General features: G+C 40.1%; 1 protein-coding gene and 1 long non-coding RNA gene across 5 annotated transcripts in view; one reads left to right on the top strand and one right to left on the bottom strand.

The window, feature by feature from the left end:
• LOC102081047 (nck-associated protein 5) overlaps positions 1–15,834 on the top strand; it is a 104,463-nt gene that overhangs the window by 44,051 nt on the left and 44,578 nt on the right. For all 4 annotated transcript variants that reach the window (XM_025903604.1, XM_005463336.4, XM_025903602.1 and 1 more), the window contains exon 7: positions 1,530–1,649. In XM_025903604.1, the coding sequence (XP_025759389.1) occupies positions 1,530–1,649 (120 nt within the window). The remainder of the gene's footprint in view (positions 1–1,529; positions 1,650–15,834) is intronic.
• LOC109197620 (uncharacterized) overlaps positions 15,245–15,834 on the bottom strand; it is a 57,849-nt gene continuing 57,259 nt past the window's right edge. The window contains exon 3 of the long non-coding RNA XR_003216686.1: positions 15,245–15,290. This is a non-coding gene — a long non-coding RNA (uncharacterized LOC109197620). The remainder of the gene's footprint in view (positions 15,291–15,834) is intronic.

The following is a 15,834-nucleotide window of genomic DNA, read 5'->3' as shown; positions in this document are numbered from 1 at the left end:
GTGTGTGTTTATAAGTAGTTTTAAACCTTGTAATCCACAAAACAACATAACAGCAAAAGAAGAACTGACTGCGTTACAGTCACTGCGGGAACAGCGGCTTCGCTCATGCGCGATTCATTTGCAGTTTGGACGCATAGATGTGAACATCTCCTACTCTGATAGCAGCTGGGGGAGGACTATCCTCCGCCCGTGAGCGCTTTGGCACGAGTGAGGTGCCCACGGCAGCACCCGCTGCTTGTTGAGAGAAAGAGCGATACGTGCTTTCACGTCAAAATGTCGTCTTAAATGACTCTCCAATAACACCAGAAAAAGTCGCCAGATTTGTCGCTAGTCGCTTTTTTAGAAAAAAAAAGTCGCTAAGGGGTCTGAAAACTCGCTAAATATAGCGACAAAGTCGATAAGTTGGCAACATAGTGAAACTAAACAGAATGAACGCTAACTTGTTCCCACTCGATAAAAGTTAACGGGAGGGTCCCCGAATGTTAGGGACAAATGCAATTGCATGATGCTGTAAACGGACCAAACTTCAGTCAGGAGAACAACTGAGATAATCCATCCACAATATGAGGTTAGTCATTAACATACTGCAACAACACAGGAATAGAGCATCTGCGAGAGAATTAAACATTAATGAATGAATGATACGGAAGTGGAGGAAGCGAGAAGAATGAGTTGAGTAAAGTTAGACTTATCTGTTTTGTTTCGCTTAATGCACCTTATGTATGAAAACAGACCCGTTCATCGACAGTGCACCTTATAAACCGGTGAGCCTTGTGATCCAAAAAATACGGTAAATTACACCAGGGCCATTTCAGAAGCAGTCTTTAGTCTGCACAGGGTCCTTTATTTTGAAAATATACTCCATTCCTGCTCTGTGCAGCTCCACACAGGCTCCTTAAAAAACAGACCCAGTACTATTTTAAGCAATGAGAACCTGAGCGCTGTTTCTGAGACCCTGCAGCACTGAAATACTGTCTTGAGTGGACGCGATTCAATCGAGCACCCGCAGTGGAGTCAGAAAGAGACGCAGCCACGCCCAGTGTATTCTCAGGGAGGCTGCACGCTGTATGCTCTGTTTATTGTCATCAAATATTCTCAGTTCCTCTTTCCCTGGTCTCATTCTTGGACCCACTCTGTGCTGAAATCTTGTAAACACCCCTGGCAGAAGTACCCTGTTGTGACCAACAATGCTGCTATAAGCAGAAAGTCTGATATTTATGTAACATATGAAGGGTTTTGCTGTAAGTTTCTGTGAAGAATGGTCACAGCAGCTGTGTGAAATTGACTACAGTTTATAAGTATACTTCATGCGGTATCATGGGGGTTTCAAGCCTTAGCCCCCCTCTTAAGTCACACCTCTGTAGGTCCTCCTGTCCAGGTTGCTCGTGTTTTTGAGCACCATCATGTGCATCTCTAGCTGAATACAGCATTGTTCCCCGTGGCTGCTAAATTAGCATCTGATGCACGTGTATGTCTCTGAAGCGCCGCCGTCAGTCGCCGTCAACTGTCCATTTTTTATTTGTTTCCAGGACCTCAAAGAGGAGTGTGTGAAGCTGCGGACCCGTGTGTTTGACTTGGAGCAACAAAACCGCATACTGAGCGTGCTGTTTCAACAACGTGTCAAAATGTCCACGACTCCCATCTCCCAGGTAGGAGCTCACGGCGCGGCGGATACAAACACAAACTGACAGAGCTAGCATGCTCCAAGGCTGTTTGAATTTTACATGAGCAGCGCTCCACTTCTAAAGGTTACTAACTTTCAGCAAGGACCACAAAGACAGAGAAACCTGCCCTGGATGTGTTCAAATGAACTCGCAGAGAGGTACAGCGGGTTTACAGCTGGATTTATATTCTTCTTTCTTTCCTAATTAGTGTAGTTTTTGTCATGGCTTCATGCTCGAGTGCACTGTACGTCCTCAAACAAGGATTACCGGCCCTTACCCTTCTCTTCTTTTATGCTAATTATGCCAGACTTTAGCCTAATAGTGAGGCAGACCTCTCACACAGCTGTAGCAGGAAAGTAGTGGTGCAGAAATGGGAGACAGAGGAGAGCATGTTTTTCTAATTGGAAAACTCCTGAGGTTAAAACCTTTGCTTTTTTCATGTTTTCAGTTAACTGTGATGACAGCTGATTGTTCAGTTTGTTGACCTCCATCGCCAGCTGTACTGTAGAGCTTCAAAGATGCACATAAACTTCTTTCATGTCGAAAATGACTAAAATCTTAAGGTCTTGTAGTGATAAATCCACAGAGAATCATAGCATGACTCTTTTAGCTTGTTAGCTTTTAGCAGTTAGCTTTTATCACCAGGTTTTCATCTCCTGCACAGCTTTTAAAAAATAACACAATAAGCCAGCAACACATGAACACAGAGGAGTTAAAAGGGCAACTGTGGAGGTATGGTACAGACGACACAGGAGCTGTAACTTTCCATTCCGACTTTATTCATCTCCAAACTACAACTGGACACATTGCGCCAAAAACCAGCAGAACCCCTTCTCCCGACCTGGGTGTGAGTGGAGCCCTCTGGTGGGCCACCACACAACTATTGGTCTTACTTTCTTTAGGTAGTCTCTAATTTTACTCCAACTGAATTCTAATATTACTTTTTGTCACCTGGAGGAGTTAACCAGCTAACACATTAGCCTAGATAAGGGGGGGAACATGGGGATCACAGCAATCCCAAAATTGAATTCTGTATCAAAAAAACAAAACTGAAGTTATAGCAAAAAAGTAAAGTTCAACAGTTTAGTAGTAAATGAAAGAGTTAACCGTGTCAGGAAGCCTTTAGACTAACAACTGCCTCACCCGGCCAATTAAAAGCACCACCTGCATCGGGACAGTTGGGTGGGCAACACTGATGTGAACATTTTCTTTTTGCTAATAACAGATTCGAATAATCTGGACATGAAAGCAAGTTAGAAGTCACATTATCAATCACAGATGCCAGTAACATCCAATCTCAGGCTAGTTATTTTGTCAGTTTCTCATTAATAATTGAGGTGATCCAGCTAACAGAGACTGTTTGTCCAGAAGGTTTTGAATCCGATGGTTTGGCATAAGTCAGGGTGGAGAAATTCAATCTTAATTAAAACAGACTAGAAAGAAGTAATTTATCAGCTTTTGGTACTCATCTTTGGTATTATCTCAACATCAGAAACATTAAATAATCTTAAATAGTATTTTAAGACTTTTAAGACCTTTTAATGTCTCATTTGTTGCAGTTATATCTTCCAAACAAAAGCATTTACAGATACAGGCCCAGAATCATGTCAGCTGTTGTTTTCATGCCTTCTGAAACCTGAAACAAAGCTTTGTAGGAAGCCTCGTTATTGCACAAGCAAAAATCTTTGGAAAGAAGCTTTGCTTGAGAGAGAATAAGACAAAAGGCAAGACTATGCTGAGACAAACACTGATGAAATTGGAGGCAAGCTGCAAAAGTCAGAAGAAAATGAAAAGCATTTAAAGAAGTTATGGGAACATTAGTAACTGTCTGTCTTCATTTGTTATTTATTGACTAAATTTATTCTTAATTGCTCTTATTCCACCTCTCAGTGAGTGAAGCTTAAACTAACAAACTGCACAAACAGTTTTTTTCTTTCCCAGAAACAGTGACAGGCTTCCCCATACACACCGCAGAGGGCTGAAAGGAAAGTGAGGCTTAAATGAGAACATTTTCAGCATTTAGAAATAAAGCAGCTAATTAGAAACCCGAACAGAGGTGAAGCTGAGTGCAGAACATCCCTTTTTAAACACTTCTCTTCATCTCAGGTCAGCTAACATGACAGCAATAATAAAGTTTCTGCATCTGAAAAAAATTAAAATATTCTTTTTTTCATTTTTTTGATGTTTATTTTGATTGAAAAGCATCAAAGGTTTAAACAAATGATACATTTGTGCGATCCAGAGTAATTATCATTATCGAAGTCATCAACCTCAATTCAGAACAGCCGAGTCAAAAATATTTTGCTTTCTAACTGCAGTGGAGATTATAGCCTACATGTTTTCAGCATGACTTTAAAAGTTCAAAAAAGCACATAATGCAAGGTACATGATTACAGATTTATGTGTTACAGACATAAAATTAAACAAAAATAAAATAAAGGTATTAATCCCAAGTTTAAGTTCACTCTGCACAGACCTGTTAATAATTCAGTTTCAAATATCCAATCATTTGTTTTCCTAGTTTGAAGTTCAGAGAGTTGCTGTAATAAAGTTTGAAGCTGATATGAATAAAAATGTGAGTTTATGTTGCAAAAGAAAATATTTTTCTAAATCAGGATTTTATGAGAATACTCATAAAAGTTACAGGAAAAGTTTCCTTCTTGGGATTCATGCAAACACGACGGCAATGACAGTGTTTTTAAAATCGATCTTGTTAGCTTAAATTGTGTAAAAACCACGTTTCCATACATATTGACTGCAGAGCAGAGTTAAACTGCTATCTCCCCAAGGGTAAGAAATAGATGAGCTGGTGTGGAGGAGGGTTGCAAAGTGGCTTGCAGGTGTGCAGCCGTTGTAGTATTCTGAACTCGGGTCTGTGGCTTATCGAATCTAGCATTAGACTCAGTCATGATGCTGAGGGCACGTCATGGAAGCGATGGTCCCCTGTGTAGTTTAATTTTACTTTTCATGGAGCTGTGTCGGCTCCACAGGTGGCTGTCTTTTTTATTAGATGTGAGTAATCGTGCTGACAGGAGCCACACGTCTACTCTTCTCAGTGCCAAATAATAATGAGTCTGAGTGCTGTTCTCTGACGGGCTGACTCATCTGCAACTGATCAAAGTCACGGTCGGCTGTGTCACACTTTCCAAACAGTTATATTGAGTTAGATTTAATCACTCAGCATGAATAAAATCTCTAACTAATTAAAATCTCCTAAAGTCTGATTTAATGGCGGTTTGAGTGTTGAGAAAGTGAACAGCCAACGTTCTGCTAGACGAGTCCAGCTGGTCTGCACAGCAGAGATGTGTTGCAGTGGAAAGAAACAAAAAATAACATATTCATGAATTTTCTCTGCTGTTCTGAGGTCAGCTGATGATTCTACCATAAATAATTGACTTTATTTTTGATGGACAGGTGCTTCTGTTTGCATTCAGAGCTGACCGCTGAATGCAGAGATGGCCGAGCACGGTTTGTTAGCCTTTATTTGAGCTCTGCATTCAAACAGGTTTCAGCTCTGCTGACAGAAACGTGTTATTAGCGTGCGCTGAGGATCTCTCACTGTCACTGTACCAGCAGGAACGCTCGTGCTCATTGAAGCTAACTACAAACACATGACTATGGAGGACCACAAGAGCCACGCGCATCGAAATAAAAATTTCTGTGCTTTAATAATGAATTGTAGAATAAATTCTGCAATTGTAAATTCATTTTTGAATTCCAATTTAATAAACTGCATTTCAAAATCCTTTTTCCAATTGCATTTCAAAATCCTTTTTCCAATTGCACTTTAATAAACTGCATTTTAAAATCCTTTTTTCAGTTGCAATTTAATAAACTGCAGTTCAAAATCCTTTTTCCACTTGCAATTTAATAAACTGCAGTTCAAAATCCTTTTTCCACCTGCAATTTAATAAACTGCAGTTCAAAATCCTTTTTCCACTTGCAATTTAATAAACTGCAGTTCAAAATCCTTTTTCCACTTGCAATTTAATAAACTGCAGTTCAAAATCCTTTTTCCACCTGCAATTTAATAAACTGCAGTTCAAAATCCTTTTTCCACTTGCAATTTAATAAACTGCAGTTCAAAATCCCTTTTCCACTTGCAATTTAATAAACTGCAGTTCAAAATCCATTTCCCTTTCCTGTTCGCTCCGGGATTAGCTGCTGGATTAGCTCTTCGATTAACAATTTGCTGGAGGCTATTCAAATTAGCCACACCGTGGGATGTAAGGAGCTCTCTGATTGGTTGGTCAGACACAGGCTGTCTGCCAGCCTGGATTTTTCTAGCTCATAGCTTCTCCCTGCTAGGAAGCGTGTGTGCTTGTACAAAGGCCGTTCAGCCTCGGGATTTACACTCGGCTCGACACGGATAAGTGAAGAATGAAGGGACCCTGCAGCGAAACGGAGAGCCAACCTCTGACTGAGTGCCTGTCTACACATTCTGACCACCTGTTGAAGGTAAGGTGCTAACGTGGCTAACGCTAGCATCACCGCACGTAGCCCCGTTATTTTAAGATCATCTTAGCTAATTAAAGTTTTACGTCGCAGCTGTACGAGCTCGCTACGTGTTTTGTAAGCTGCTGTGCTCTTCACAAATAAAGCTGGAAGCAGCTCAGACTGTTAGAACCAGCACTGAGGCCTGTTACATTTATACGGTGTTAGAGCAATGGCTGCAACCTACAGCCTTTAAACTAGCGATTACAATGCTGACCGTAAACTCGTCAGTCCAGATGTTACCACATTACTCTATGGTACTTAGAGTTAAAACAACTGAGACAGGCTGATTAAAATAACAGCTGTCAGTTCTCTCATTCCTTATATCAAGACTGGAGATCACACTACTGATTTCAGTTCATTTAATATGTGAGTGCACAGATTCATTCTCAACTGGACATAAATGATGATCAAAGGTTGTATATATGATGAATTCATCAAATCCCAGCCTCTAACACAGTGCACTGAATCTTAGCTTTAAATGTCCAGTATATTCTAATCAGTGCAATGTAAGCATTCACCGAACCTATAGTATCTACACCTGTGTGGCAAATGTGTGGTAAAGATACAGATAATGAAATTTAATTATTAATACAATATACAGCATGAAAAATGAAAGCTGAAATTGATTCAGTTTAGTACTTTTCTCTGTATGCTCTGTGATTATAAAGGCCTTAAATTCTGTGATATATACTGTAAATGATTTTCACAGAGGTCTTAAAGTACTTAAATCACTGCTGATAGTCTGGTTGTTTATATTTTCACGTTTTTGTGTCTGTAGGGCTGTTTGATGACGATTTGGACTCCTCTGGGAGATGAGGACACACCCACATCTGTTCCATACTGCAGCCATTGATGGTGTTACAGCTCTGAGTCAGCTTTGGGCCATCAGACGCACACACTGGAAAACCAGCACCTGGACTTCATGCAGGAGAGACGGCCTCAGTGATGGACTCTGCATCCTCTACTTTACCTCTAATCTCTTTCTTCTTTAACACACAATTAAAATCACTCCAAAAGAGTGTAAACTTACTGAGGAAGTCTCTAACTTGTACACATTTGTACTTTTACTTGTTTTATGAGTTATTTTTAAGAAGAGTAAAGTTATTCACATAAAGTTGTTATTCTTCTGAATTTATTCTTTTGTATCATGTACCACAGTCATACTGAACTTTACAGACCTGGTGAATTGGAGAAAACAAAGATCACACACACACACATATCATTCAGCTTCAGCAGTATTTCTATTCATCTTATGAATTCCAGTCTAATGTCAATTCACTGAGTTCAGTTTTGGTCTTAAACTCCAGAGAATACCACCTGGTTCAACAATCTTTTTTATCTGATTATTGGCAAAATGTTTTCTTCTTTCAGAAGAAAACATTTTGGGCTCAATTTCAGCCTCAGGCAAAATTGAGCCCAAAGAAACAACAACAAAGTTTAGTTCCTCTGGATTTTCCATGGAAAATTGTTTTATCACTCATCCAGGTGACTTCTCCAGTGTCACGGATGAGTGATGAATGTATCTCCCACTGGAAACCATTGTGTCCAGTTAAAGTCAATCGACTTTTTTTAAGGAGAGTTGTTAGATGCTGTGCTCATGAGGACAATGGGTTTTAACTTGCAGCACAACACAAAGCTGCCATACTGGATCAACGATCAAAACACTTAATTGAGCAGAATTAAGGCAAAATGTAATATCCTCATATGATGACACATCACACATGATCCAGCATTGTTCTAAGAATGCAAACTTTCTTATTGGAAGTTTCCACAGCTGCCAGAAAGGGACAGATTTCTGGCTGGTCTTAATGAGTGGTCGTTGCTCTCTCGTTTTCTCTGGAATTTCTGCACAGAGGATGTAACACCCATGATAAGCACTGAGGTTTGTGTCCTTGTCAGAAATCAGCAATACTCAGCTTCCAGGTAAGGAAAAGTGGAACCAGAAGATATTCAAATGCATCTCTCCACAGCTGCTGATGAATTCTACAAAAAACAAAGTTTGTTAAAAACATTTGCAGGTGAATCACCACTGATTTATCAGTGACATCCATTTACTCAAAAATTACTGACAAGTGGATAACTAGGATATATAATATATATATAGATATAATTTCAAAAATGTCCTGTACAAAATGGAACTGTATATGACAAATGTGGTGTGCTTGTGGAATTTTTAACAAGGACCCTACAAAACTTTACAGTACTCATGCTGCCAAACTTTTGACAGCTAGGTGTGCAGTAGGGCTGGGTATCGTCACTGATTTCTAGAATCGATTCATTTCCGATTCACAAGGTCCCGAATCGAATCGATCCACGATTCGATTCAATTCAATTCGATTAAATTCGATTTGAATCTGGGAAATTTTGACAGTCAAATATTATAATTCAGATTTCATTGACATATTTTTGTATCTACAAAAAGGAAGCTGACACACGCAAGACTTTATCAAAGGTGTGACCGTCACAGCAGATGCCTTTGTGTCAAAGTAGCTGAAGATAAAACAGAAAAACATGAAGGTGGTTTTCCTGGCCTGGGATTTTATAAAAAATATGTATCTGCAGTACATCAAAAACGAAAGAAAACCATTAATCAACATATGAACGTTACCTCTGACGTTACAGCGGTTTTATTAGAGACACGGCTAAGCGTTTTGCATTTTGCATAATTTTAAAAAGTTTAAATTTGTTCAGTATTGAACGGCAGAAATTAGGTTTTCTTTTCGGAAGTATGTAAAACGAAAAAAAAAACAAAAAAACAAAAAAACAGCGGCCGACAGCGCTGTAAACAACAGTAGAGTTGCGCGTAACAAGCAAGTGAATAATGCAGAAAACAGTACAGAGAGAGAGAGAGAGAGCGAGCTGTGCATGAAGTGTGATTTTATCGTGGGTGAAGCAAAACAGTAAAAGTCAGAGGGAATTCATGACGATGTTTACGTGAAGCGTAGTTTGGATCTTCTTTTGCTGCTGGTTCAGTCAATATTATTTGGAGAGAGATAAAACTAACAGCTTTAGAATCAGCGCAAAAAGGGCGTGAACACAAAGCGCGGACCCGCCGAAACATCAGAATCAGCGAGCTGTCGGCTTTCAGCACCGACCGTGTCCGTGCAGTTGTTGTGCCAGAAAGTGATTGCTGTCCGCGGGAACGCACGCAGACGCTTAAAGCTGCAGCGCCCGTCGGGTGAGAAAGGGGACATCTCACTGATTCTGATCCACGGGTCCGCGCTGTGTGTTTACGTCCTTGTGCAGAATCCGTGTACCTGCTATCATTTACTGTCTTAGCTGTTTGGTGGTTGTTGAAATTTTGTGAGGTTTCACCTGAGATTCTGGCGTTTCGGGCAAAATAAATTTATATTAAAAAATCGATTCAGGATTTTAATGAATCGATTTCACGTTATCCAAGCCAGGCGATTTTAATCGATGAATCGATTATTAAAACCCACCCCTAGTGTGCAGTTCCTGCTTTAAATGCATTCAAAATCTAAGTGATAAGAGGCCAGAAATGTTTGAACTCGCTTATGAACCTACATCACTGAGGCCGTCTCTCTTGCATGAAGTCCAGGTGCTGGTTTTCCAGTGTGTGCGTCTGATGGCCCAAAGCTGACTCAGAGCTGTAACACCATCAATGGCTGCAGTATGGAACAGATGTGGGTGTGTCCTCATCTCCCAGAGGAGTCCAAATCGTCATCAAACAGCCCTACAGACACAAAAACGTGAAAATATAAACAACCAGACTATCAGCAGTGATTTAAGTACTTTAAGACCTCTGTGAAAATCATTTACAGTATATATCACAGAATTTAAGGCCTTTATAATCACAGAGCATACAGAGAAAAGTACTAAACTGAATCAATTTCAGCTTTCATTTTTCATGCTGTATATTGTATTAATAATTAAATTTCATTATCTGTATCTTTACCACACATTTGCCACACAGGTGTAGATACTATAGGTTCGGTGAATGCTTACATTGCACTGATTAGAATATACTGGACATTTAAAGCTAAGATTCAGTGCACTGTGTTAGAGGCTGGGATTTGATGAATTCATCATATATACAACCTTTGATCATCATTTATGTCCAGTTGAGAATGAATCTGTGCACTCACATATTAAATGAACTGAAATCAGTAGTGTGATCTCCAGTCTTGATATAAGGAATGAGAGAACTGACAGCTGTTATTTTAATCAGCCTGTCTCAGTTGTTTTAACTCTAAGTACCATAGAGTAATGTGGTAACATCTGGACTGACGAGTTTAAGGTCAGCATTGTAATCGCTAGTTTAAAGGCTGTAGGTTGCAGCCATTGCTCTAACACCGTATAAATGTAACAGGGCTCAGTGCTGGTTCTAACAGTCTGAGCTGCTTCCAGCTTTATTTGTGAAGAGCACAGCAGCTTACAAAACACGTAGCGAGCTCGTACAGCTGCGACGTAAAACTTCCATTAGCTAAGATGATCTTAAAATAACGGGGCTACGTGCGGTGATGCTAGCGTTAGCCACGTTAGCACCTTACCTTCAACAGGTGGTCAGACTGAGTAAACGGGCACTCAGTCAGAGGTTGGCTCTCCGTTTCGCTGCAGGGTCCCTTCATTCTTCACATATCCGTGTCGAGCCGAGTGTAAATCCCGAGGCTGAACGGCCTTTGTACAAGCACACACGCTTCGTAGCAGGGAGAAGCTATGAGCTAGAAAAATCCAGGCTGGCAGACAGCCTGTGTCTGACCAACCAATCAGAGAGCTCCTTACATCCCACGGTGTGGCTAATTTGAATAGCCTCCAGCAAGTTGTTAATCGAAGAGCTAATCCAGGAGCTAATCCAGCAGCTAATCCCAGAGCGAACAGGAAAGGGAAATGGATTTTGAACTGCAGTTTATTAAATTGCAAGTGGAAAAAGGATTTTGAACTGCAGTTTATTAAATTGCAGGTGGAAAAAGGATTTTGAACTGCAGTTTATTAAATTGCAAGTGGAAAAAGGATTTTGAACTGCAGTTTATTAAATTGCAAGTGGAAAAAGGATTTTGAACTGCAGTTTATTAAATTGCAGGTGGAAAAAGGATTTTGAACTGCAGTTTATTAAATTGCAGGTGGAAAAAGGATTTTGAACTGCAGTTTATTAAAGTGCAACTGAAAAAAGGATTTTAAAATGCAGTTTATTAAAGTGCAATTGGAAAAAGGATTTTGAAATGCAATTGGAAAAAGGATTTTGAAATGCAGTTTATTAAATTGGAATTCAAAAATGAATTTACAATTGCAGAATTTATTCTACAATTCACTGTTAAAGCACAGAAATTTTTATTTCGATGCGCGTGGCTCTTGTGGTCCTCCATACATGACAAGTGTGCTGCACTGCTGAATAACCGCTCTGCAAATCGCTGTGCAGCGTGCTACTACACCACACACTTTGATTAATTCTGGAAGGCTGCATCGATGCCGTCCTCAGCTTTTTGGGGTATTCCTTCACTTCTTTCAGTTTTGATTTAGCATTCACTGAACACAAACTCTCAAAAATGTGTAATTTGTTTGCAGATTTGATGAAATATTTGTTGTGTTTTGTGGATTGACGCTTTCGGTCAATCCACAAAACACCCACTTCCTTCAAAGATAACAGTAAGACTACTTAATATACTGCATTTTTTGAGCAAAATTCCTGGTCCAATTTGTCTTTAGGGCTTTTACCAGAAGGTTTATTTAAAACACTGAAAGCATCTATTGTGTTTTTTTCCTTTTTTACTGAACACATTTCCATAGATTTGTTTTTGTGTGATGCCACTGCGTCTTTTATAGATTTAGTATCTAGCCATTTTACTTTATCTGAATTATTGTTTTTCTGTTTTGCATCTTCATGTTTTTGTTTCTTTTTAACTTTAATTTTCTGTCTTTTTTCAGGCTTTTCATTTGCATTTAGCCTGTAAGCTTTCTGCTTTCACCTGCTTTTCAAAGCACTTTACAACCTTGTATAAAAAAAACCAAAAAACTTTTATTATTATTTGAACTGATACTGCTTTTCCAGTGCGCACAAAACTCATTCCTGTGGAAAAATGTGCACATGGACATGAATTTTTCTGTTTTCCGGACTCTAAAGCTGATTTCCACCAGCAAGAAAAATATTTGCACCCAAAATTCTGATTTTAAGTAATCTTATTACATACCAATCACATTTTCTTTAGTAATTCATTTTTTGAATTAACAAAACTTGGATTTTATATAATTCTGAAGCATTTTAATCAGAAATATTGCTTCATTGCATCACACTGTGGTGAATGGATGTGGATAATTAATGGATCCTGACCTTGCTGACCTCTTTCTGCACATGCAGCTCAACACTGTCTGCACAACATCTGTATTCATTATATTTCTCATTAATTTAGTGGCTCCATAGTGTAAACGTTGCTGGTTCAATACCAGCAGGAGACACAAATCCCCTACGGCGTTGTGTCAGAAAGGGTGTCTGTTGTACAAATCTGCCAAATCATACATGTGGAGCTACCTGCTGTGGTGATCTTGTATTTATTTCATTAAGCTAACTTGTTTTTGATGTTTGGGCTGCTGGAAAGCAGTTAATTTTACCACTTTAGGGATAAATAAAGTCTTTCTTTTTATATCTAATAGCGCCAGAAGACAGGAAGGTGCGGGGAGAGAGTAGAGATGATGAACAGCAAACGGCCTGAGGGGGAAACAAACCCAGCTGTGTGTTTTTCTGTTAGCTGTGTCCCTCAGTCATAGTCTCAGGCTGAGCAGCATTAGGCGTCTGTCCTGAGACCCTGACCAGAGGCATGCCCCGACTCCAGATTTGGACCCTCAATCTGCAGTAACTAATATAACTAATATACCATGCAGCTGCTGAGGGGTATTACAAAATTTAACACCTGGCAAATACGAGCAGATTCCAGCCCAAGAAGCCTTAAACTGCCAGGCCTCTGGAAATCACACATATCGTGCCCAGACGTGAGAGACGGTCTAATTTCATTTTTTCCTCCAAGTCTCAAAATTATTTTGCATCATTATGTGAAATTAGATATACCATTTACAGGAAATTTGCACATTTCACAGAATTGATTTGTTGCTCCTTTTTTACATTAAACATACTAGGAAAGTCTTTTGGTTACTGAAGCCAGACAGAAGAACAAAATTAGAGCAAAACACAAACCCAAGTACACAGATGGAACAAGGTTAAAGCAAGTTACTCACAAACCAAACTCAGTGACCCAGTGAGGGTCAGGGTTATAAAAAAGTCTTCTATACTTAGAACATCCAAACTTCACAAACTTGGTGTGAGACTTTATTTGGCTAAAGCAAATCCTAACTGTACCCTCAGAGAGGTCGCTGGTGACCTGGTCGATGTTGAGGTTAAAGGGGTGAAATCTGAGTGTGTGGGGCAGAGGTGTGACTGACAGCTACAGCATGCTTTTCTACCTGCTGGCTACTGAAATATTGCTTTGGATTGGTCTTGAACAGACTTGTGGAAGAGCAAAATTCCTTGAATCCTAATGATGTGAGTCTCTGAGCCTCAAGCTGTAGTCGTTACGCAGAAAGCAGGGAGGAAGTTTCAAAAGGTCTTTTTGGATTATCAGAGATCGCAGCATAATTCCTCCCCTCTGACAAACTCTGAAGTCAGGGGACCAGTCTGCTGTCACAGACTGAACTGGTAATTAGCAAAAACATATTTCTTCAATTTCCTTCAAGGAAATTTTACAGGAAGGTCCAACAATTCCCACTGCAGGCTGTTAAGCATGCTGCGAGCTCAGCAGAGTTGGACACGCCGTCCTTCATCTTTAACCTTTTCGTTAAAGGTCAGACTGGCAGAAGAAGCATCTGTATCTCTGCAGAGATGCTCAGCTGCTTCTGCTGGAAAGAAGTACTGTACCTACAGACTTTTTTTCTCTCATTAAACCCGACTTCTTGTTAATTTGGCTGCTCGTTTTGTGTTTGCGTGTGAAGTTTATTGAGCTGAGTTTGTTTCTCGAGCTTCTCTTATCAGAGGATCGACTGTTTGACCTGCAGTCTGTCCCTCCATCCTCTGCCAAGCCTTTTCAGCCGAATCTCCACTGATTAAACTCTCTTTCCTCACATTAATCACTCAGCTAAATACTTATTAGATCATTCTCGGTCCAGAAATTAAACTTTACTGTCATCTGTTTGTCAGTGTGGATGTTGAATTTCAAACTTTTGTGCTTTAGATGATTTTTTTTTTTTGCGGCAGAAAAAAGTTCAGAATATTAATAACCCAACATTGCTGGCAGCATGACAAAAAAAACCTTTTATGTGCCAAATGCCAAGCCTTTGATTCACTAATGCAGCATTCCCAGTAATCCAGGAGGCTACATTAGTAGTGTAAGATAATTATCTCACACCGCCCGAAGCTTGAATATTAACTGCAGTTGTTATATTTGTCTCCAGTAAAGTCACAAACAAAAGTTTTGAGAACAAGACTTGCATTTTAAATGATTGATTCAAACTCTGTGTCTGTCGTCATCTGGAGAAAAGTTACTGATGAGACCTCCCACCGTGCAGCTAAGCAACAAACTTTTTTTTTGTACTTCTGACTTACTGAAGAATTCAGTGAAGGTGGAGAGTTTGCATCTCAGTCGTGGTAAAGAAAATGCTTACTTAAACTCATAATGACAGATACAGAGTAGATTCTTTCCATCCATTTTCTACTGCTTATCCGGGCTTTTCCCTACTCACCTTCTCCAGCTCTATGACGAGAAACCAAACCAGCTCAGAGACATAACCTCTCCGGTGTGTTGTTGGTCCCCCCCAGGCTCTCTTGGTGGAAAACCCCAAAACACCTCACCTGGGAGGTGCTCAGAGTCCTAGTGCTCTTTCTATCTCCACTGACTAATGGAGTAGCAACTCTACTCTGAGACAACATCCACCTCATTCTGTCTCCCACAGCTCAGGGCCATAGGTCAGGATGGGGTCAAAGATTAACCTGTTAATTGACAGCTTTACCCCGATCCTCGACATCTTCACCACCATAGCCTGGTATCAATCCATCTGACATTCTTTGTCTCCACTCACGGCCCACTCGTTCAGCTCATCCCCAGTTTTGGGGATTGTCCCTTTTCTGCGCCACGTGGAGGTGCCCAAGCTCATCCTGCTCATCCGGTGTGAGATGGAGGTCGTCACTAGCTGAAGTCAAGAGAAAATACAACAGCTGCAAAAAGCTAGAGATGAGACAAAAGACTTACTGACTGACTTATTGCCAGTAACGTGAACCAAGGTACAGGAATCGAAGAGTCCTCAAGTAGGATGGCTCAATAATAATGAGGATAAAGGTTTAGATGGTTTGGAGATGTCTCATTTAGACAGATAGATACTTTATTGATTTTACAGGGGAAAATTTTTGTGTTACAGCAGCATGAAAAAGAGAACAAAAACTGACCGATTTGATTTGTTGCTTTGTTTTACTGGGAGGAGCTGAACAGCTGGCATGTCTGTACTTGTACACCTTAAAACACCTAAACACCTCAAATCTATACAAAATAAGACCTCTCCACTCAAATCATGCACGGCTGTTCACAGGCAGTTTGGTTTGTGTCCATCCTTCTTTTGCTTCAAGAATGAAAACGTGTCCAGAAAGTCCAGCTTTGCAGTGGCTGCCATCTGTGATTTGATCTGCTACAGCACTGATTATGTGGGTTAAAGTTTTGAAACCCAAAACGCTCTCCAACTC

The sequence above is a fragment of the Oreochromis niloticus genome, linkage group LG16 (assembly GCF_001858045.2).
Source record: "Oreochromis niloticus isolate F11D_XX linkage group LG16, O_niloticus_UMD_NMBU, whole genome shotgun sequence".
Lineage (NCBI taxonomy): Eukaryota > Metazoa > Chordata > Actinopteri > Cichliformes > Cichlidae > Oreochromis > Oreochromis niloticus.
The sequence above is the reverse complement of the archived record's forward strand: the minus strand, read 5'-3'. Positions and strand labels throughout refer to the sequence as shown.